The sequence below is a fragment of the Bos indicus genome, chromosome 9, assembly GCF_029378745.1.
Source record: "Bos indicus isolate NIAB-ARS_2022 breed Sahiwal x Tharparkar chromosome 9, NIAB-ARS_B.indTharparkar_mat_pri_1.0, whole genome shotgun sequence".
NCBI classification, from domain to species: Eukaryota; Metazoa; Chordata; class Mammalia; order Artiodactyla; family Bovidae; genus Bos; species Bos indicus.
In genome coordinates this window covers 30,227,358-30,252,542 of record NC_091768.1, presented here as the reverse complement: position 1 = coordinate 30,252,542, position 25,185 = coordinate 30,227,358, and the positions used below count along the sequence as shown (strand labels likewise).

General features: G+C 37.2%; 1 protein-coding gene across 7 annotated transcripts in view; it reads right to left on the bottom strand.

Annotated features, from left to right (window-relative positions):
* The window catches only part of TBC1D32 (TBC1 domain family member 32), a 206,220-nt gene that overhangs the window by 55,098 nt on the left and 125,937 nt on the right, over positions 1-25,185 (bottom strand). For all 7 annotated transcript variants that reach the window (XM_070795892.1, XM_070795889.1, XM_070795891.1 and 4 more), the window contains 3 exons: positions 24,281-24,389; positions 23,323-23,419; positions 5,942-6,067 (listed from right to left, as the gene is read on the bottom strand). In XM_070795892.1, coding sequence (XP_070651993.1) covers positions 5,942-6,067; positions 23,323-23,419; positions 24,281-24,389 — 332 coding nt within the window. The remainder of the gene's footprint in view (positions 1-5,941; positions 6,068-23,322; positions 23,420-24,280; positions 24,390-25,185) is intronic.

The following is a 25,185-nucleotide window of genomic DNA, read 5'->3' as shown; positions in this document are numbered from 1 at the left end:
CACATCCATACATGACTACTGGAAAAACCATAGCTTTGCTTAGATGGATCTTTGTTGGCAAAGTAATGTCTCTGCTTTTTAATATACTGTCTAGGTTGGTCATAGCTTTTCTTCCAAGGAGCAAACGTCTTTTAATTTCATGGCTGCAGTCACCATCTGCAGTGATTTTGGAGCCCCCAGAAATAAAGTTGGTCACTGTTTCCATTGTTTCCCCATCTATTTGCCATGAAGTGATGGGACCAGATGCCATGACCTTAGTTTTCTGAATGTTGAGTTTTAAGCCAGATTTTTCACTCTTCTCTTTCACTTTCATCAAGAGGCTCTTTTGTTCTTCTTCACTTTCTGCCATAAGGATGGTGTCATCTGCATATCTGAGGTGACTGATATTTCTCCTGGCAATCTTGATTCCAGCTTGTACTTCTTCCAGCCCATCGTTTCTTATGATGTACTCTGCATGTAAGTTAAACAAGCAGAGTGACAATATACAGCCTTGACGTACTCCTTTCCTGTTTTGGAACCAGTCTATTGTTCCATGTCCAGTTCTAACTGTTGCTTTCTGACCTGCATACCGATTTCTCAGCTTCCCTCTCAGTCAGTCTCTCCCATCAGGAAGCTTCCATAGCCTCTTATCCTTCTCCATCTGAGGGCTAACAAACTGAAAACCACAATCACAGAAAAGTAACCAATCTAATGATATGGACCACGGCTCTGTCTAACTCAATCAAACTATGAGACATGCCATATAGGGCCATCCAAGATGGGCAGGTCATGGTGGAGCGTTTTGACAAAACATACCCCATTGGAGAAGGGAATGGCAAACCACTTCAGTATTCTTGCCTTGAGAAGCCCATGAACAGCATGAAAAGGCAAAAAGATAGGACACTGAAAGTGTCCCCAGGTCCGTAGATGCCCAATATGCTACTGGAGATCAGTGGAGAACTAACTCCAGAAAGAATGAAGAGACAGAGTCAGAGCAACAACAACACCCAGCTGTGGATGACTGGTGATAGAAGTAAAGTCTGATGCTGTAAAAAGCAATATTGCACAGGAACCTGGAATGTTAAGGCATTCCAGGTTAACAAGTTAACATTAACATGTTAGTGTTAATCTAAGGCACATTTTTGCTCAAATTCTGCCCCCAGTGCTATTCTCCCCACTAAAAGGAACCAGAATTCCTTGAACTATATTTAGGAGCCAGAAACATGAGTCCAGAGGACCTCATTGCTGTTATACCAGGATTCTTTCAGAGAAAAACAGAAACAAATAAAACAAAATTTAAAGGACAAAGAAGGCATCTAAAACAAAAACTCTTAAAAGTCCAAGTAATAATAATTTAGGCATTTGAAGTATAGAGTTAGAAAAAATATAGTATAGTTACAAAGCATATCAGTTTCCAATATTGTCTATAAGACATGTTATATATGTTACTTAGTGGCCAACTCAAATTAAATGAATTCTACACTGTATGCGTGTGCGTGCTTCAGTCATCTTTGACTCTGTGCAACCCAATGGACTGCAGCTGGCCAGGCTCCTCTGTCCTGGGATTCTCTGGGCAAGAATACTGGAGTGGGTTGCCATGCTCTTCTCCAGGCAATCTCCCCAGCCTAGGGATTGAACTCATGACTCTTAGGTTTCTTACAATGGCAGGCAGGTTCTTTACCACTAGCGCCATCTGGGAATCCATATTATCAACACTGGAGAACAAAATCAGGAAGAATATACCTGGAACATACTTAACTGTATAATTATTAGGTCTCAAAAGACTAGTGGGAAATAAGGATTAGAAGATAAGGTGAAAAACAGAAACTTATTTTTATAGGGAAATTACTCTAGGAAGATATAAGAGTAGAAAAAAATTAAACAAGCAATTGATGATGGAATCTAATGTTTAGAGTGAACAGACAACAAGCAGCTGGTGTAGTATACTCAGCAGAACCTAGAAGTCAATCAGATCTACAGGAACCTTCCTGACAAGAAGAAGAAGAAAAAAGAACTGTGGAATGATTTATATTTTAAGAAAGAAAAAGAGGCAGTCCATGAATACATTTGAAATTCAGCCTAATGGAATAGAGTGTCTACCTATGTTCTCTCCTGAAGTTGAATGAAATAAACACATGAAAATGAATGAAATTTAAAGAAGTTCAGGGAACATGTTGTAATTAGTTCTATGTTAGGAAAAAGGTCTCTGATATAGCTAGGGGTGGGGTAGAAGGTACACACAGAACAAAAATAAGGTTATGAAAAAGAAAAAATGTGACTTATGTTTTAAAAAATTAACTTCAGCCTATGGGTCTTAGGTTTTATAATGTATTGCTTCTCCCAATGACTCATTACAAGTGCAGGAATATCATGCAATTGCACATCCACATGGTCTCATTTATTCTTATAAGCTGAAAACCTGGAAAGAAAACTCTGGAAACAGCAGGAGCCCAAGCTGGAGAAAGCTGGAATATCTCTCTTCTGATAGCTGTCTAGATGGCCTGGGTTTAAATCAGTTTGGAAAGACTACTGATAGTTTGCTCTCTCCTTCCTTATTTTTACCAACAAAAGGAGAGTAGCTGCCCATAGCAGGGAGCAGGACAGGGAGTCAACAAGTAGGTTCTCACTAAGTTCTTGTTAACTGAATTTCTTTTGTCTATCTCCTTTTGGATTTGGAGTATAGAATTTAAGACATTCATTCACTCATTATCATAATTATGAAAAATATTAATGGAGGTACATGGTATTCATTGAGTACTGCAGGGTTTTATATAGAGATTTTGGGGAGAAACTGCAGCATAAGTAATGATAATTCAAAAATCTTTGGTTCTTGATAACTGTAGATTGCTTATATTTAAAACCCAAATTGAATCACATTATAGAGTCAGTCTGTACACGTGCATGAACACAGACAAATAAATAAGCATGCTTGCCTTACAAAAGCATGTATTTATTTAGTGTTTCTCCCTTGAGCTTACCCTCCCAACTAGTCCAAGTTTTAGCTTATAAAAAGAAAACTATGCTATGAGATTGGAGATATTAAAAATATTTTTCATCTTCCATCTCATTAGTATTATGCTCACCTGGGTTTATTTAATAAACGTTTGCCTCCCATGTGCAAAACATTAGGTGTTAAAGAGAACGTGCAGTGGACTACTGTACACTGATACTGAGCGTGGTTTCAGTGTCAGATTGTTGGGTTAACTTCTTCATCTAAGATGTGGACTGAGCTCATTACCTAAAATTTCCAGGCCTTTGTTTCCTTATCCATAAAATGCAGACTATCTTATAAAGTTGCTGTGAAGCGTAACTGAATTTTATGTAACGAACTAGACCTTGCTGGGCAGAGAGGTTAAGATCTATTTTTAAAAGTAGCTCAAAATCTAATGATGGACACAGTATCAGAGTAATGTATAATTAAGACCAAGACTTGTGGGAGGTGCCCCAAGATTCCAAACAGAACACAGTTTTAATGATAATGTTCTGCTCCTTTATCCTGTTTCTTCAGAGTTGTGAATAGAACTGAAGAGGTGATTTCTCTTTTGTCTTGTCACTATCCCTGTAAGAAAGGAATTTAGAAAACTATACCTTTCAGTTCAGTTCAGTTCAGTCGCTCAGTCATACCTGACTCTGTAACCCCATGGAGCGCAGCATGCCATGCCTCCCTGTCCATCACCAACTTCCGGAGTCCACCCAAACCCATGTCCATCGAATCGGTGATGCCATCCAGCCATCTCATCCTCTGTCGTCCCCTTCTCCTCCTGCCCCCAATCCCTCCAAGCATCAGAGTCTTTTCCAGTGAGTCAACCCTTCGCATGAGGTGGCCAAAGTACTGGAGTTTCAGCTTCAGCATCATTCCTTCCAATGAACACCCAGGACTGATCTCCTTTAGGATGGACTGGTTGGAACCCCTTGCAGTCCAAGGGACTCTCAAGAGTCTTCTCTAACACCACAGTTCAAAAGCATCAATTTTTGGCGGTCAGCTTTCTTTATAGTCCAACTCTCAAATTCATACATGACTACTGGAAAAACCATAGCCTTGACTAGATGGACCTTTGTTGGCAAAGTGATATCTCTGCTTTTTAATATGCTGTCTAGGTTGGTCTAGGTTTCCTTCCAAGGAGCAAGCATCTTTTAACTTCATGGCTGTAGTCACCATCTGCAGTGATTTGGGAGCCCCCAAAAATAAAGTCGGTCACCGTTTCCACTGTTTCCCCATCTATTTGCCATGAAGTGATGGGACCAGATGCCATGACCTTGGTTTTCTGAATGTTGAGCTTTAAGCCAACTTTTTCACTCTCCACTTTCACTTTCATCAAGAGGCTCTTTCACTTTCTGCCATAAGGATGGTGTCATCTGCATCTCCTGGCAATCTTGATTACAGCTTGTGCTTCTTCCAACCCAGCATTTCTCATGATGTACTCTGCATATAAGTTAAATAAGCAGGGTGACAATACACAGCCTTGACGTACTCCTTTTCCTATTTGGAACCAGTCTGTTGTTCCATGTCCAGTTCTAACTGTTGCTTCCTAACCTGCGTATAGGTTTCTCAAGAGGCAGGTCAGGTGGTGTGGTATTCCCATCTCTTTCAGAATTTTCCACAGTTTATTGTGATCCACACAGTCAAAGGCTTTGGCACAGTCAATAAAGCAGGAATAGATGTTTTTCTGGAACTCTTGCTTTTTCAATGATCCAGCGGATGTTGGCAATTTGATCTCTGGTTCCTCTGCCTTTTCTAAAACCAGCTTGAACATCTGGAAGTTCACGGTTCACGTATTGCTGAAGCCTGGCTTGGAGAATTTTGAGCATTACTTTACTAGCGTGTGAGATGAGTGCAATTATTCTCCAGAATTTTACTGTAAAATGAGCAGTTCAACTGTTTTAGACCCTCCCAAAGACCTTAAAAATGGCTATTAGATATATATATATATATATATGTTTATCTCTGGTTGCATAACAGAAAATACTTAAAATAGGTTTTGCAAATGCCAAAAGGTACAGAACAAAATGAGAAAACAGTAGCTTTAGTTACTGTGTTTAAATAATATACCAAGCTGCTGTTTTCTCATTTTGTTCTGTACCTTTTGGCATTTGCAAAACCTATTTTAAGTATTTTCTGTTATGCAACCAGATATAAACATATATATATATACACACACACATTTCTAATAGCAATTTTTAAGGTATTTGGGAGGGTCTAAAACAGTTGAACTGCTCATTTTACACTACAATTTTGGAGAATAATGTTTGATTTTCTTGCCCTAAAAATATAATTTCTCCAACAAAATATAAACTTATTTTTATTTCCCATTTTTAATTTTATAGCATCTAATACAAACATAAGAACCATAAAGCATGACTGATAAATAGGACAATTATTTTTAAATTACAGCTTTCAAGAAATCTAGCTTATATTGACATTAAAACTTATTTGTTGCAGTATCTTTATTCAAGATAATGTTAATTAAAACAAGGTGAGTTTACAAAACCAAGCACACATATAAAATCTGAGTATAAAACAAGTTGCTTAGTCGTCTAGAAAACATACCTATCCCCTCACCCCATGCCCCTCAACCCTACACCATCCACCAAATCTCCTTAGGAGTCACTAAATTTATTTGGATAGATGTGGCAGAGTTTCAAAATATGTCAAAACATTCAATAAAGTTCCAAAACAGTATAGTATAGTCAGGTGAAAGCTGCTGAAATCAAGCAAACTATTATCTAGGCAAGGTAGATTTAGCTTAACAAGACCTCTGAGATAGTATTTTTTAAAAAATCACATAGTTTCTCAAATTTTAATTTCTGTTCTCTAGGATCACAGATTTCCCAGAAGCCAATGGACTTCTGGAACTAATGTTATGTATTCTAGATATGCCAGTATTAGTCTTCAGGAAACCACAGTTTCTGTTAATAAACTTTTCAAGCCAAAAAAAGCCCACAAAAATTAAAAAATACTCACCACCTCCACTGATTATATCGGGTTTGGCCTTCATTATTTTGCAGAATTGTCTTCGGCAGTTTTCTATCCATGCAGTTTGTTTATCAGACATTTTGAAGCGCAATAAAAGTTTGCCAAGATCATTGTCTAATAAGAAAGATGTTATATTATTTTAACAAAACATGTTAGATACACTTAAAAACAAGTATTAATGCTAATAATGTAAACAGTTATAAGTTCCAGAAAAAGTATTTTATATGGGTTTCAAAAGGAAACAGACATTTTTCTGTAATTATATCTTACACCATCAAACTACTATCACCATGTTTATCAAAAACTCATAAAATGGACTGATTTATAACTATTACTCTTTCTTACACAAATATTATTCATTACTGAGTATTTGATTTAATACACAGTGCAAAGCTTGAAAGATTTCACTACAGAGACTGATATAAACATTATACTAATTCTTCATGTACATTCAGGTGCAGTTTTATTCATTTCTTTAAAGCAAAAAGAAAGCATAAATGTAGACAATCTTTACTCAGTTATTTATTTCCTCTTTTTGGTAAAAGAAAAAAAACTATGCTGAAAATGAATCATGCTGAAAAAGCATGCATGCACGTGCTTAGTTCAACTCTTTGCAACCCTTTGGACTGCGGCCCACCAGGCTCCTCTGTCCATGGGATTCTCCACGCAAGAATACTGGGACAAGTTGCCACTGCCTCCTCCAGGGTTTTCCTGACCCAGGCATGGAACCAATGTCTCCTATGTCTCTTGCACTGGCAGGTGGATTCTTTTACCACTGAGTTACCTGGTAAGTCTCGGTAAAAGAGCACCTATTGCTAAAATATAACTTTTCTTCTTTCTTAGCAATTTTATGAATATGGCAATATTAATTTTCTTTTCCTTTTATTCTCATGAGATTTTTCCATCTTCCATTTTAATTGTATTCCCATCAGATTTTTCATTAGAAAACATCTATAAATATATTGAAGATTTAGGTGTCATTTAAAAAGGATATATAAGTATGTATACATATAAGCATATATACTATTTACTCACACATATATGTAAAAATTCAAAGGGGAGGAAAAAAATAATTTCTTTGTAGAAGAGCAGAGGGTTGGGGGATAGACAGTCACATGAACTCATACACTTTACCACTTTCCTTGAAGGAGATTTTGAGGAAAGAGGAACAAGAACATTTTCCACATATAAAGTCAAAGTCCTGATTGCTTCTGCCCAAAGACATGGTTTGGAACACTACAAAATATAGCCACCTAAGGGGCTAATGGAAAATCCCATGGACGGAGGAGCCTGGTGGGCTGCAGTCCATGGGATCGCTAGAGTTGGACACGACTGAGTGACTTCACTTTCACTTTTCACTTTCATGCACTGGAGAAGGAAATGGCAACCCACTCCAGTGTTCTTGCCTGGAGAATCCCAGGGATGGCAGAGCCTGGTGGGCTGCCATCTCTGGGGTCGCACAGAGTCGGACACGACTGAAGCAACTTAGCAGCAGCAGCAAAGGGCTAATGAATTCCACCAAGAAAATATCAGTATTCAACTTAATATTAAAGAGGATTTCAACCAACTCCTGGTCCTTTGAAATGAATACAATTATAATAAAGAAAGTAAGTCCTTATTCTTAAGAATTTTTAAAAAATTAAACTTTTTACCATACTAAGCTATTTTATTTTTCCATCTAATTTTTGTAAAAACACATTCAATAAACATGCATGGAATTCCTATATGGCTATAACAATCTAGACAGACAAGGTCACTGGCCCTCATAAAACTTACATGTGTGTGTATTTGTGCATAAACAGACAGGAGTATAACTGAGTATAATCAATATATATTAATACATATCATTCCAATGATCTAAGCTGGTTTTATTTAGCCCTAAAAAAGCAGCTACATATCCTCACTCAATCCTCATGGTTATCATATACAAAATTATATGATTGATTGTACAAATCATAATTCACGTAAGTATTTTCACATTTGACACTTAGGTCACCAGAAAAGCCTTCTCATATCAAAACTACAGAAATATTCTTTTGTACAAACATTATGAATATACAAGGGGCTTCCCAGGGGGCACTGGTGGTAAAGAATCCACCTGCAAATGCAGGAGACATAACAGATGTGGGTTCAATCCCTCGGTTGAGAAGACCTCCTGGAGAAGGAAATGGCAACCCACTCCAGTGTTCTTTCATGGAGAATCCCATGGACAGAGGAGCTTGGTGGGCTATAGCACATGGGGTTGCAAAGAGTTGGACATGAATGAAGTGATTTAGCATGCATGCACATGAGTATACAAATGTATCAAATATATGCACACTCATAAATATACATATAAACCAGAAAGAACTGTTCTGTTGGAAGAATGTATAATTCTGATACTTAGTAGTAATCTAACATATTCTCTTTAAATATCAAGAACAAAATGATCCTATAATATTCCATAAGTGGCCTCAATCAGAGGCGATATCTAGAGAAAAATGAAACTGATTTAGTCAAAGGAGAAAATTATTATTTTTAATAAAAACTCAAAACCTTTAAACAAGAAATATCATAGCTGATAATTTTGTTGGAAATTATTTTAACAGCAGAGTATTAATGTTAAATGCATCTTGATATGTTAGGTAAAAGACAACTGAACAGCATTAAATGGAATTTTTATACTTTCCATTTAGAATATCTACATTATTTATTCCCCAAGAACAAACTATCCAGAATCTACTAAGATTCACTAATTATTTGTACCTCTTAATCCCCTTTACCTATCTAGCCCCACTCCATAAGTATAAAGTAAGATACAAGGATATAATTATAGCACACAGAATGCAGTCTTGATCTTATAAAAAAAACTTTATATGTCTCCAGGGATCTTCCCTACCCAGGGATCGAACCTGGGTTTCAAGCACTGTAGACAGACGCTTTACCATCTGAGCCACCAAGGAGGTCCTATATGGAGTATCAGTTCAGTTCAGTTAGTTCAGTCGCTCAATCGTGTCCAACTCTTTGCGAACCCATGAATTGCAGGACGCCAGGCCTCCCTGTCCATCACCAGCTCCCGGAGTTCACTCGAACTCATGTCCATCGAGTCGGTGACGCCATCCAGCCATCTCATCCTCTGTCGTCCCCTTCTCCTCCTGCTCCCAATCCCTCCCAGCATCAGAGTCTTTTCCAATGAGTCAACTCTTTACATGAGGTGGCCAAAGTATTGGAATTTCAGCTTTAGCATCAGTCCTTCCAATGAACACCCAAGATCATCTCCTTTAGAATGGACTGGTTGGATGTCCTTGCAGTCCAAGGGACTCGCAAGAGTCTTCTCCAACATCACAATTGAAAAGCATCAATTCTTCGGCACTTAGCTGTCTTCACAGTCCAACTCTCACATCCATACATGACCAATAGAAAAACAACAGCCTTGACTAGACAAACCTTTGTTGGCAAAGTAATGTCTCTGCTTTTTAATATGCTACCTAGGTTGGTCATAACTTTCCTTCCAAGGAGTAAGCATCTTTTAATTTCATGGCTGCAATCACCATCTACAGTGATTTTGGAACAAAGTCTGACACTGTTTCCACTGTTTCCCCATCTATTTCCCATGAAGTGATGGGACCAGATGCCATGACCTTAGTTTTCAAAATGTTGAGCTTTAGGCGAACTTTTTCACTCTCCTCTTTCACTTTCATCAAGAGGCTTTTTAGTTCCTCTTCACTTTCTGCCATAAGGGTGGTGTCATCTGCATGTCTGAGGTTATTGATATTTCTCCCAGCAATCTTGATTGCAGCTTGTGCTTCTTCCAGCCCAGCATTTTTCATGATGTACTCTGCATATAAGTTAAATAAGGAGGGTGACAATATACAGCCTTGAAGAACTCCTTTTCCTATTTGGAACCAGTCTGTTCCATGTCCAGTTCTGACCGTTGCTTCCTGACCTGCATACAAATTTCTCAAGAGGCAGATCAGGTGGTCTGGTATTCCCATCTCTTTCAGAATTTTACACACTTTATTGTGACCCACACAGTCAAAGGCTTTGGCATAGTCAATAAAGCAGAAATAGATGTTTTTTTGGAACTCTCTTGCTTTTTCCATGATCCAGCAGATGTTGGCAATTTGATCTCTGGTTCCTCTGCCTTTTCTAAAACCAGCTTGCACATCTGGAAGTTCACGGTTCATGTACTGCTGAAGACTGGCTTGGAGAATTTTGAGCATTACTTTACTAGCGTGTGAGATGAGTGCAATTGTGTTGTAGTTTGAGCATTCTTTGGTATTGCCTTTCTTTGGGATTGAAATGAAAACTGACCTTTTCCAGTCCTGTGGCCACTGCTGAGTTTTCCAAATTTTCTGGCATATTGAGTGCAGCACTTTCACAGCATCATCTTTCAGGATTTGAAATAGCTCAACTAGAATTCCATCACCTCCACTAGCTTTGTTTGTAGTGATGCTTTCTAAGGCCCACTTGACTTCACATTCCAGGATGTCTGGCTCTAGGTCAGTGATCACACCATCGTGATTATCTGGGTTGTGAAGATCTTTTTTGTACAGTTCTGTGTATTCTTGCCTCCTCTTCTTAATATCTTCTGCTTCTGTTAGGTCCATACCATTTCTGTCCTTTATCGAGCCCATCTTTGCATGAAATGTTCCCTTGGTATCTCTAATTTTCTTGGAGAGATCTCTAGTCTTTCCTGTTCTGTTGTTTTCCTCTATTTCTTTGCATTGATTGCTGAGGAAGGCTTTCTTATCTCTCTTTGCTATTCTTTGGAACTCTGCATTCAGATGCTTATATCTTTTTCTCCTTTGCTTTTCGTTTCTCTTCTTTTCACGGGTATTTGTAAGGCCTCCTCATACAGCCATTTTGCTTTTTTGCATTTCTTTTTCTTGGAGATGGTCTTGATTCCTGTCTCCTGTACAGTGTCATAAATCTCCATCCATAGTTCATCAGGCACTCTATTAGATCTAGTCCCTTAAATCTACTTCTCACTTCCACTGTATAAATATAAGGGATTTGATTTAGGTCAGACCTGAATGGTCTAGTGGTTTTCCCTACTTTCTTCAATTTAAGTCTAAATTTGGCAATAAGGAGTTCATGATCTGAGCCACAGTCAGCTCCCGGTCTTGTTTTTGCTGACTGTATAGAGCTTCTCCATCGTTGGCTGCTAAGAATATAATCAATCTGATTTCAGTGTTGACCATCTGGTGATGTCCATGTGTAGAGTCTTCTCTTGTGTTGTTGGAAGAGGGTGTTTGCTATGACCAGTGCGTTCTCTTGGCAAAACTCTATTAGCCTTTGCCCTGCTTCATTCTGTATTCCAAGGCCAAATTTGCCTGTTACTCCAGGTGTTTCTTGACTTCCTACTTTTGCATTCCAGTTCCCTATAATGAAAAGGACATCTTTTTTGGGTGTTAGTTCTAAAAGGTCTTGTAGGTCTTCATAGAACCATTCAACTTCAGCTTCCTCAGCATTACTGGTTAGGGCATAGGCTTGGATCACCGTGATATTGAATGGTTTGCCTTGGAAACGAACAGAGATCATTCTGTTGTTTTTGAAATTGCATCCAAGTACTGCATTTCGGACTCTTTTGTTGACCATGATGGCTACTCCAGTTCTTCTAAGGGATTCCTGCCAGCAGTAGTAGATATAACGGTCATCTGAGTTAGATTCACCCATTCCAGTCCATTTTAGTTCGCTGATTCCTAGGAATGTCGATGTTCACTCTTGCCATCTCCTGTTTGACCACTTCCAATTTGCCTTGATTCATGGACCTGACATTCCAGGTTCCTATGCAATAGTGCTCTTTACAGCATTGGACTTTGCTTCTATCACCAGTCACATTCACAACTGGGTATTGTTTTTGTTTTGGCTCCATCCCTTCATTCTTTCTGGAGTTATTTCTCTACTGATCTCCAGTAGCATATTGGGCACCTACCGACCTGGGGAGTTCATCTTTCAGTATCCTATCATTTTGCCTTTTCAGACTGTTCATGGGTTTCTCAAGGCAAGAATACTGAAGTGGTTTGTCATTCCCTTCTCCAGTGGACCACATTCTGTCAGATCTCTCCACCATGATCCTCCCATCTTAGGTGGCCCCACACGGCATGGGTAACATTGAGTTAGACAAGGCTGTGGTCTGTGTGATCAGACTGGATATTTTTCTGTGATTATGTTTTCAGTGCGTCTGCCCTCTTATGCCCTCTCGCAACACCTACCGTCTTACTTGGGTTATCTATAAAAATACTGAAGCACTATGTTGTAAACCTGAAACTAATATAACATGTAAGAGTCAGTTATACTTCTATAAAAAATCACTAGTGGTACATGACTGAAAAGACAAAAGCAGTTTTTCATCTTTGTTTCTTTCTGTGTCAGTTCTTTCTATCCATGAAAGACCCTGTCTTTCATAACCACCACCATCCCTCAAGGCGTAAATGTCCATAAAGCTCTTTTGTAAATTACTTGCTATTTAAAAATCCTGTTGTCTTTTCTTCTTCCCTCCTGCTCACACCCTCTTCTTGCTCTCCTGTCACTTTCCTTTCACATTTGCTATTCTATTTTGCTCTCGCATCTCCATCCAAGGAAAAGAGCACAGCCACTAGACTGTCAACAGTCCTGAAGCAGTAAATGTGTTATGCATCTGCACCTACCAACTGGGAGAAAGGCTGAAAGTCCCAATTTAGTACCTGGAAATTTGATTTGAGGCAATTAACAAATGCTGAGCTGGAGATAGACTGCCTAGAAGACTCCTAGAGAGATAACTTTGTATCCTCATAACTTCTAGTTATGGTTTCCCCCAGCTCTCAGTGGGAATGTGAGCTCTTCAATGTGAATATATCACAGCTAATAATATTTAGTGATTTGATATGTTTACTGAAAATTTGTATCTGTAATGTTAACAAGCTTGAGGAAAACAATTCCTTTATTTCCTCCCTCCAAATCTGGAACCAAATGAAAAGCAGACAGCAGGAGATAAATGGAGTTCAAAGTATCAGTGCTAGTACCATAACAGCTAAATTAAGCACCTTAACTTGGATCTCCTACCACATGGACTTAACAAATCTCTCCCCTGCACTGAAAAAATATATTCAATCACAGACAGTAATGAGACAACCAAAGGTCTCTCCTGATTGCTCTTGTTAGGAAAGCTGAGTATAACGCTAACTGAAAAAAAAAAAAAAAAAAAAAACTGGTTTAAATAAAAATTAATAAAAAGATAGGCTAACTTGGAAATACAGCCTTTAAGTAGTCTAATTCAAGATTTTTCATTCCTTCTGCAAAATTCACCTATCAAACATTTTTCCTTCCTACCTTAGTGCTTAATTAGTGAGGAAGTCCAAAGAGAGGCCAGTAACTTTACTCTAGCAAAAGCCCTAATGAGGCAAGGAGAAATGGAATTACAGGAATGGTATCATAGGAACACAACAATTCTAAATCAGTGATTTTGGGAGTAGAACAAACCTGAACGATACATAAAATTTTAATGTTTACCAAAATTTCTTTGTTTATAGTCACATAAAAAATTTAAAAACCATAGTTTTGTTTCTGGTCATGATGGAGAAACTGGAAATATACTTGCCTTCCTGCCATAAATAACTCAAGAAATGGTTAAAATACATCACAACACTGTTTTCAGACACTGGTCAACAATAGGCAGTATAGGACTATTATGTCTGAGAAAAGGGAAACTAACAAGGTACCTTTACAACTGGGCCCTGGTTTTTTCTAGAATTACTTTCAACATCATATGCAGGAAGTGGGGCATTGAGTTAAAGAGACAGAAGTCACACTGCAGAGAGACTGAGGAGACTAAAATTTGTGGAAGAGGAAGAAGAAAGAAAGAACTCCAGAAATCTGTGTAAGTTTTTGTCAAGGTAGTTGCAAAGAATTGGCTGTGCAGATGAAGAGAAGCTCCACAAGACTGGGCAGAGAACATGAACAATTCTCAGAGTATACATATGGTGAGGAGATGTCCAAGTTACAGAAAGATTATGAAGAGTCCTCCTCAACTACAGAGTTCTACAGACCAAAAGAGCCAAACTTTTGTAAAAGAGTTAAATTAGCCTTAAAGTAAAGACATGGGGCTGCCCAGGTGGTGCACTGGTAAAGACTCTGTTTGCCAATGCAGGAGACGTGGGTTTGATCCTTGGGTTGGGAATATCCCCCAGAGTAGGAAATGGCAACCCATTCCAGTATTCTTGCCTGGAGAATTCCATGAGCAGAGAAGCCTGGTGGACAACAGTCCATGGGGTCATACATAGTCAGATACAACTGAGCGACTAAGCACACACATACACACAAAGACAACTTTACACTCACCCTAACAAAAAAAATGAAAGCCCTGAATGATCAAACTGATTTCACAAATAACTTGACTGCATGGCCCAAAATGTCCACTAATCTTTAAAGAAAACAAAATCTAGCACTTAACTATGTAAAATTAGTAATGCTGAATATTCAATTAAAAATTACTAACCTGTAGTTGAATCAATAAATATAAAGACACAGAAAGGACCTTGGTGATACAATTACCAGGTAAAAATTTTAATGCAGTTGTTTTTAAGAATTCTAAGAAAATATAAACAAAAAGTGATATTAATTCAAACTGTAGTTAATCTATACTGGAATCCTCCTGAGTAAAATGGTACACACAAATGGTACATGTAACAAACTAGATGAATCTTCAACTCATTATGCTTAAAGAAATCAAGCACAAATAAAGTATCTTACGTGAGTCTATCTGTATGAAGTGCTAGAATGCAAAAGCAAATCTACAGCTATAGTTCTCAAATGGGCTAAGTTTTGCTCCCTGTCTTTCAGTAATGTCTACAGACATTCCTGGCTGGGAGGGGTGGGTGCAAATAGAGACTTCTATGCGAATCTAGTGAGCAGAGACCATGAAAGCTGCTAAAAAAAATTGTTCAGTGCACAGGACAGTTCTCTCTGGCAATAAGCACTTTTTACCCAACCCACTTACTACCACTGAGGAAAATAGGAAACATCAAGTTTCATGTTTACAAAATTCAATTACAACTGATAATAGTTCATATCTAAACCCTGAAATTCCTTGCTACGGTAAGTACTATAATCTTTTCATACTTGATGATATTGTATAATTGGTTTCTCAAAAGATTACTATATAGAAGGAAAGATTATACTTATCATCACAGATAATGTAAAAAGAAAGAACCTCCATTTCAAGGACAAGAAAAATGTAAGCCCAATATAAATGCAAAGAAAATCTATGCAAAAAACTTTTAATACTTCTTTATGAATGCCCATTTCATACAGAGTATCACAAACAGCTGCTATAAAAGAAACAAAATAAATGGAAGATTTAATAAATTAACTTGCAACAGATTCCTAGGCTTAATTTGGAAAGTCACCCATCTATTAGACTGAAGCTTATCTGTGAAATATTTGCTTCCAATTTGTGTTTTTGCTTATCTTTTCTTCTTCCATGTAGATTAATATAGCTATGCCACTTTATTCTTAATATTTACAATATTTAAGGAAAGACTCCGGAGTAGTCTCCAAGTAACTGAAAAGATGCTTAAATTCTCTATATTAGTTCTCCCTACATTTCTAAACGTGAGAGTATCTAAATTCTTACACTATTTGGTTTGAACTGTGAGTTCTTAAACATATGACATCTATATTTTATACAGATTATACTTCACTTTAGAATTATCATATCACTTTTCATTTTAATATGTGATAATTAACCATGTACTATAGGAGGTATCAGTGAAGCATTTTTTAAAAAAGAGCAATTAGTTCTCCCTTATCACTTGCACCTAAACTAGCAGGTGATTTATTTCTGCTAGTTGCTACTGATGTTTGTTTCAAACATCAAGAAGTACATGAAGAGTTTTACAATTCAAAAGAAAACACTTACTCTGATTTTTAAGCTAAGTATCTCAACAACTACAGCTCAAGATTTATGACATTGGAAAGGATCCATAATCATATTTTCCTATTCTCTCAGTTAACAGGATGATGCCAAACAAAAGCCATTTACCTTTTATCTGCAGAAAATAAATTTTAATTCCAAGGGTAGAAACAATACAGAAAGAAAAAAAAAATGAGAAAGTGCCTAACTTGACATAAAAGCCTAGATAAATATTTGATAAAAAGGAGAATTCATCACCAAAAAATATTTATAGTCTACCTATATGTGTAAGACATAATACAAAGACTTTCAAAATCAGAACAAACAATACCTGTCATCATGCTGCATTATATTTTATGTAGTACATATTATTTTTCAAAGCACTTTGTTTTTCTCATGGGATTCTATTTTTGGTTGATTGGAGGAAGAGCAGTAATCCTAAATCTTACATAACTTATCAGACTAGAAATAAAAGCAATCCAACCTACTCATTTGTTAATTTGGCAATTTTCATTCTTTTATTAAAATGTAGTTGCTATTATAAGTCATCCTATTCTTCTTTTTCTCTTAAGCTCATTTTTACTTCAGAACATTCATAAGTTTACTTGCATCAGGAGTTACTAATATGCTTGAGGCTTTCAATGACTAGCTATTTGAATTTCTAAGATCAAATAAAAGCAATCACTCCCAACAGCCTGGCCATCAATGACCTTGTGAATCGATGCTATGCTTCTGCTGGCCCTGTTAGGGATATGAGAAACATAAAGCCCATGACAAAACAACATATTTTCTACTTTGAAGATATCCGCCCCAACAAAGTAAATGTATTTCTGAGTGATTTCTTGATAAAGATGGAAATTCTACAGTAATAAGGTAGATAGGATATAGGCATGAATTAGATTGCTGTTTTTTATAATTCAGCCTGAATAAACTTTATAAAATAAAAAATAAAGTGAATGGAAGATGCTAGAAAGGGAAGTAAGAGAGCTTGTTTCTCATTTTATTAAGTTATGTCTTTCCAATGACCAGAGTGTGCTACCCAACTCAAGGCATTTTTATTTCTCAGTATGGAAGTACTGAATTTCCCTTCCTCCTAAAAGAAAGAAGTCCCCATCCTGAACACACCAAAATAGAACACTGAAGAGCACACTCTCTGATTAGTGATGTAATTAATAACTCCTGGGAAACCTAATTTTAGCTTCAGTTCAGTTCACTCACTCAGTCATGTCCGACTCTTTGTGATCCCATGAATCGCAGCATGCCAGGCCTCCCTGTCCACCAACTCCCAGAGTTCACCCAAATTCATGTGCATCGAGTCGGTGATGCCATCCAGCCATCTCATCCTCTGTCGTCCCCTTCTCTTCCTGCCCCCAACCCCTCCAAGCATCAGGGTCTTTTCCAATGAGTCAACTCTTCACATCAGGTAGCCAAAGTGTTAGAGTTTCAGCTTCAGCATCAGTCCTTCCAATGAACACCCAGGACTGATCTCCTTTAGGATGGACTGGTTGGATCTCCTTGCAGTCCAAGGGACTTGCAAGAGTCTTCTCCAGCACCACAGTTCAAAAGCATCAATTTTTCGGCACTCAGCCTTCTTCACAGTCCAACTCTCACATCCATACATGACCACAGGAAAAACCATAGCCTTGTCTAGACAGACCTTTGTTGACAAAGTAATGTCTCTGCTTTTGAATATGCTACCTAGGTTGGTCATAACTTTCCTCCGAAGGAGTAAGCGTCTTTTAATTTCATGGTTGCAATCACCATCTGCAGTGATTTTGGAGCCCAAAAAATAAAGTCTGACACTTCCCACTGTTTCCCCATCTATTTCCCATGAAGTGATGGGGCCAGATGCCATGATCTTCGTTTTCTGAATGTTGAGCTTTAAGCCAACTTTTTCACTCTCCTCTTTCACTTTCATCAAGAGGCTTTTTAGTTCCTCTTCACTTTCTGCCATAAGGGTGGTGTCATCTGCATATCTGAGGTGATTGACATTTCTCCCGGCAATCTTGATTCCAGCTTGTGCTTTTTCCATCCCAGCATTTCTCATGATGTACTCTGCATAGAAGTTAAATAAGCAGGGTGACAATATACAGCCTTGACGTACTCCTTTTCCTATTTGGACCAGTCTGTTGTTCCATGTCCAGTTCTAACTGTTGCCTCCTGACCTACATATAGGTGTCTCAAGAGGCAGGTCAGGTGGTCTGGTATTCCCATCTCTTTCAGAATTTTCCACAGTTTATTGTGATCCACACAGTCAAAGGCTTTGGCTTAGTTAGTAAAGCAGAAATAGATGTTTTTCTGGAACTCTTGCTTTTTTGATGATCCAGCAGATGTTGGCAATTTGATCTCTGGTTCCTCTGCCTTTTCTAAAACCAGCTTGAACATCTGGAAGTTCACAGTTCACGTATTGCTGAAGCCTGACTTGGAGAAATTTGAGCATTACTTTACTAGCGCGCGAGATGAGTGCAATTGTGCAGTAGTTTGAGCATTCTTTAGCATTGCCTTTCTGTGGGATTGGAATTTTCCTTAGGTGTCTTTTCCTTAGGTGTCTCAGTCTTTCTGTTTCATATAGGAAAGGAATCATGAGTTAATCTCTAGGAGTTCACTGACATGCTAACTGGCATTTGGTTTTAACCACTGCTCAATTCTTTCTCCAACTTCCCTTCCCTCTTTCTTATCTTCTACACAGGAACGATAAGTTACTATACTAACACATTTCTTCCTACTTTTCTCAACTCTCAGATAACAGAGAGATGATATTTTGGAAGAAAAATTTCCATTTAAGTTGATTTATGATTACCACATATGTGACATATGTACATAAATAATACTTATCAGTTTTTTAAAGGCTTTTACATTTTAATATGGTGACCCTAAAAATGTGTATAAAGAAAAATAACTGAACCAAATGGTGCCTCAAGATTCTTATTTACAGATGAAAATAAATCATCTAATAACTAACACTGATGCCAAGCAACTAACAAGAGGCAATTTAACAGATGAGGAAATGCTAACTGTAGCAAGGAGGATAAATCTAAAAGTTGGGAGACAAATTAGGTGAATGTCAGCATGTGCACACAGCTAAAGTGATTTTTTTCCACAACAATGATATGATATCTCAAAGTACTGCAGTGCAAATGACTAAAACAACACCTATCAGAATCAGTGAATCATTACCTCCAAATTGAAAAAGCAAAATGGCAAGTATATGAACTCTTGCCTTTAAAACAGCTCTTTGTATCTTAAAGTATTACTAGCTTAAACAGCTTAAATGCATAATTACTAGCTTAAATGCATAATTTATGTTCAACTTATTGAATAGTGTTTGACGAGGAACATTACTTTCAACTTAGTTCTAATCTGCTAGAAATATGTCTGGCTCCATTATTCTCACAGAGGTTACCGGGACATTATCAGTATACTCCCTTAGGTACTTTCGAAATTTGGACATGCTTCTGATATCCTCTCCCATTTTCTGCTGTTCTTCTGTAAGTATAAGGTCAGTGAAACATCTGCAATATCAGAATGACATAAGTATGATTCATATTTGACTCAAAATGTATCTATGTAAAATCCCTTCCTGTGGTATCTCTTGGGCTATCCACTGACTGGCTAGATCATTCTGTCCTGCTTAACAGAATCACAGTAATGTCAGGACCACCATTAGTAGGAAGTATTAAGTATTGCTGTAAAATTGAGAATAATGTCTTATTCAAACACTTGGGTTCTAAGCACTAACAGAAAGGTAACTAGAAGTTGCTGCCCAGTACGGTGGGAAAATATGAAATTAAATAAAGAGACTTGAAATTGTATTAAACTAAAATAGGACATGTGACAGGAATTGGGCCTTGCAGATTATAGGGAAGTCATTAGAGGGTTTTAGTTAGAGGAGTAAAAATAATCCAACCACATTTCAACAGCATTACTCTTGCTTCTGTGTTAACAAACTGAACAGGTTACTAAAACAGTACAGTGAGAGATGAGAGTGAGTAGTGGATGAATGAAAAGTGGTTTTGTTTGAGATATGGAGAATCAAGAGCATTTGCGACAGAAATGGCTCAGCCAGTAAAGAGTCAGCCTGCAATGTGGGAGACCTGAGTTTGATCCCTGGGTCAGGAAGATCCCCTGCAGAAGGAAATGGCAACCCATTCCAGTATTCTTGGAAATATCCCATGGATATTTTGGAAATTCCCATGGATGGAGGATTTTGGATATTCCCATGGATGGAAATATCCCATGGATATTCTGGAAAATCCCATGGATGGAGGATCCTGGAGGGCTACAGTCCATGAGGTTGCAAAGAGTCAGACATGACAGCGATTTCACTCACTCACAAATGTGGGTTCTGAAGAGAAAAAGAGTCAAAAAAAGTTTTCACCTTTATTGCCTAAAGAAACGGAAGCACAAAGTTGTCATTTCTAAAATGAGGAAATGTACCAAAGGAATAGATTTTGAAAGAGTATCAGAAGTTTATCTCAGAGTTGTTAAATTTGATATATTTGATATATTTACTAACCACCCTAGCAAAGAACAGATATGAGTACAGAGTCAACTAGAGACACAGGTTAAAGATATAAATCTGTGTATATTGGACAGTATTTTAGTCATAAGACTAAATGAAATCCCCAAAAGAATATGCACACACACACACAAAAAGACAACTGAGAACTGAGGGGCACTCCAAAGTTTAGAGTTTGGAGAGACCTGAAAGATCTGACAAAGATGAAGTATTTGCTAGAAATTCAAGGGGGTGGGGGGAATAATCAGATAATGTACTTTCTGAAAGCCAAATAAGAAAATGTTTCAAAAAGCAGAGGCATCAAACATGTTAAGTGATAATGCTAAATGTAACAGGATGAGTACTGAGATCTGACCCACTGATTTAACCCTGGTAGAATGGCAGGGGTGAAAGCCTGATTAGCTTTCAAGTGGATGGATTCAAGAGAACACAGAAAGAGAATAACTACAATACTAAAATTAGACAATTCCTTGAAGGAATTTTGCAGTGGGAGGACAGAAATGGAATTGTAGAGAGGGAAAGTAAGTTCAAAAGAAGATATTTTAAATATAGAAAAATTAATAGCATGCTGGTTGGCTTATGGAAAAGCTACAGTGGAAAGCTCTACCAAGCTCCCATCCCCTAACCCCATAATCCCATGAAGAAACAATAAGGAAAACGGAAGAACTGTTAGAAGCAATATCTTTGCTGATAAAGAGGATGGAATGTATTGCACAACTGAAGAACCTGGCCTTTTTAAGCAATATTTGCAGTTTCATTCATAGTAATGCAAAACCTAAATTGGTACAGATGTAGCTGAGTCAGCCAATATGTATCAAGAGTATATGGAAGCTGATAGCTTCTATTTCCTCAGTTTGGGGGGAAAAAAAGGAAAACAGTTATCTGACAGAAAGATTGGGAAGAGGTGAGGAAGGGTCGATGAATGAGAAGATTTGAAACTAAGTCATCTAGGAGACTAGGAGAGTGCCCTGAACTGGGGACACACCGTGTGGCTGCCTGGAAGCACTGTGGGCTCACTAGAGGTTAATAACCGTTCTGCAAGTGATCTTCTGGGCTAGAGAGAGAAGCTATTATTACTCCCCTTTCTAAATCACTTATAAGAGTAGAACAGGGAATAAAGTTATAGTCCTCTGAGCTTCTCAGGGAACTATCAATTTAATCTTATTTTCTGATTTGTCTGCCTTGGTCAGTTTCAAATAAAGCATATTTTTTATCAAACTACTTTGAAGAAACAAATTACCTAATATGGCAGTCACAAAATAAGATGGATAATGAGTCAATTTGCTGTTCAAAAGAAAAGATATATTTGTTTCCAAGTGAAACTTAGCAAAGATACCAATGTTATTTCCAGACAAGGAAAAGGGTTGAAGGGTTGGAGCAGGGAGAACAGACCATGTGTTAACACCTCATCTTATCTCCAGGGCTTAGTGAAGTAACTGATAATCAGCACTCACAAACCATGTTGAATAAAGGAATGAGTAGATGAGTAAATAATGAAACCTAAAGAAAGAATGTCAGAATATTTAAGACTGGCTAAAAGACTGAAAGTAGCATAGAAAAACATAAGAGTAAAAGATTGGGTTCACTGAGAGATGCAAGTCAGTGTGAAGAGTCCAAAACGATATTCTTTCAAGGGTCTTTTCTTAAAAAATGCTTAACCTTAACCCCACATCTGTGAATTAGGTCAAACAGAAAAACACAGAGGCAAAATTGTAAAAGACAATATTAAAAGCTTTTAAAATTCCCTCGAGTTCTCTTTCCCTATCCTCTAGAGAGAGAAAAAAAAAAAAATAGAATGTTTGCCTCTGTGCAACTGTGAGACACATAGTCTATATATTAAACACTGGAAAGAAATTAAAATGTTTAACAGTTGATGGCCTCTATTAATTGATTTAAGGTAAGTAAACATAGGGAAAGGTAAATGGCTTTATGAAAGAAGAAAAATGTCTTACTTGTCAATAATAACTGTGGAACCTAACCCAGTGAAATCAATTATATACGTTATTTTTTTTCCAATGCAAGTGTGACGGTAATGCAAAGATCATGTTAATATCAAAAGTTAACTTTTCAAATTAATGGTTTAATATCTTCATATTTCATCTTAGAATTCTCAAGTCTAAAAACTGCTTGATTTTTTTATTGCTCTTATGATAAGGTCTAAACACCTGAACTCGAGGTATCTAGGCCTTATGATTAAACTTGGCTTACCTAAGTCTTATCTCTGGTCACGCTTGTCCTCACATATCATATTTCACACATCCTTGAACTACTTATACTTCTTAATTCAATTTTCTCCTTTTAGTCTCACTGTTGGTCCCTGTCAAAAATGCTCTTTTAATACCCAGAAAACACCTACCTCATGTCTTACATTAAACTTAATGTTCTTTGGAAGAGCATCTGCTTTATGAACTATCCTAGCAGGCTACACATTTTCTACTTAGTTCCTATCACACTGTAATACTATACAATTGTCTAATTACTTGACTGTTCTCTAAAAGGTCATGAATAGCTGACATTTAAAATTTTTTTATTTACTATATTTATATAACATTTCTATTTCAATTCTTGAGCATACAGGAGTTACATGTGGCACAAGTATAAAAAAAAATTAATGTGTTGAATAAAGTTCTGAGGAGGGCATGGCAACCCACTCTAGTACTCTTGCTTGGAGAATGCGCAGAAACAGAGAAGCCTGGTGGGCTACTTCTACATATCTAGAATTAATTCATTGAAAATCACTAATTCCCCTTTTAAAAAAAGCAAAAAAAGGTTCTGATAAGAATTATTCAGCATCATATAAATATTAGTTTAGTAAAGAATATGTGAAATAAGGAAAACTTACAAAGGAATAGACATAAATCTATCCACATGTACAAACTGAAAGAAAAATAGTATTAATGTCTTCAAATTACTTTGTCTTTTTTTCAAAGTATAAAAAAAGCACTAAAACATGGCACTTGAAAATAAATACTTTACCTTGTTTTAGATCAGTACTTCTTGTAACAGAGTCTGACAAATAGCAGTTTGGTAAAGGGTATGATGAAAACATTGGCCAAGGATATGGTTCATCACCCTAAAAAAGAAGCAAGACAGATGACTTTAGGAAGTAGTTTAATATCAAATTTTAAGACTTTTTGAAGTGACATTTAAATTAGCTTTTGTTTCATAAATTCTAGAGTTGTAATATAACCAAAAGCTATCTTATAATTCAACATTCTAATGGATACTAACTAAAATAAAATATAGAAACATTAAATACTGAAGACCAATTTGATAATTCTATAAACAGATTGCTCACAAAGCTATTTCTCTTGCGCTGTAATCATTTCGACCTCACCATTCTTGGTGTGAAGAGTCAAAACAAGTGCCCTTAGTACAATAACAAAAAACCCTTCCAGAGAAAACCAAACTGTATGGATACTGATGAAAAAAGAGGTACTCAATATTGTCAATGCAATTCAACAAAATTAGCCATGTGGCTCAAACAGTAAAGCGTCTGTCTACAATGGGGGAGACCCAGGTTTGATCCCTGGGTCAGGAGGATCCCCTGGAGAATGAAATGGCAACCCACTCCAGTACTATTGCCTGGAAAATCCCATGGACAGCGGAGCCTGGTAGGCTACAGTCCATGGGGTCGCAAAGAGTTGGACACAACTGAGAGACTTCACTTCACTTCACTTTAATAAAAATTAAGTATCATGAAGGAGAAAGTTTTTAAAAGTGAAAAAAATTCAAAGACACACAAGGAAAATGACAAGTTTTTAATAAAATAATATCCTACTCTGCAACAGAAACTACCACTTGTGACATCTTGTCATGAAAAATACTATTTTCATTAGGAACTGTTTACTTGTATCCTAACTGTCATTTGAGTTGGCTACCTTGCTTCAAAATGCATTCGAAAAACATTCTCCCCTCCCTTTACTCCACTTACCTTCTCCAGTAACCTTGGAGGCAAAATTCGTTCCATTGGCCCACCAATAAGATTTATTCTAACAAGAACATGATTTCTCTCTACTGATAAGCTATCAATTATAAACTCCCTGAAAAATAAACATACCAATTGTTACTGCCTTAATTAAATATGATTTAATTTTAAGATCATGTCAGTGCAATGCATAAGGAAAAAAGCAATATAGTTTCTATAGAAAAGGGAGAGATACATTCACTTTATCCTAGAGCTTTCCGACCTAAGGAGCAAAGAATTGGAGATATAATTGATATAATGAAATGAATGATATGAAGAATATTTTCTTAACAAATGCTATATGTCAAAAAGAAATGACATGAAGACAGGCAGTACTTCCACAACAACTTTACCACATTTTTAGTCAATGTTCCCTTCAGTTCTAGTTGTTGTTACTCAGTTGCTAAGTCGTGTTTGACTTTTTGTGTCTCCATGGACTGTAGCACCCCAGGCTCCTCTGTCCTCCACTAAGTTCCAGAGTTTACTTAAATTCATGTCCATCAAGTCAGTGATGATATCTAACCATCTCATTCTCTGCTGTTCCCTTCTCGTTTTGCCTTCCATCTTTCCCAGTATCAGGGTCCTTTCCAGTGAATCAGCTCTTCGCATCAGGTGGCCAAAGTATTGGAGCTTCAACTTCAGCATCAGTCTTTTCAATGAATTTTCAGGTTGATTTCCTTTAGGATTGACTGGTTTGATCTCCCTGCAGTCCGAGGGACTCTCAAGAGTCTTCTCTAGCACCACGGTTCAAAAGCATCAATTCTTTGGCATTCAAACTTCTTTATGGTCCAACTCTCACATCTGTACATGACTGCAGAAAAAACTATAGCTTTGACTGTACAGACCTTTGCTGGCAAAGTGATGTCTTTGCT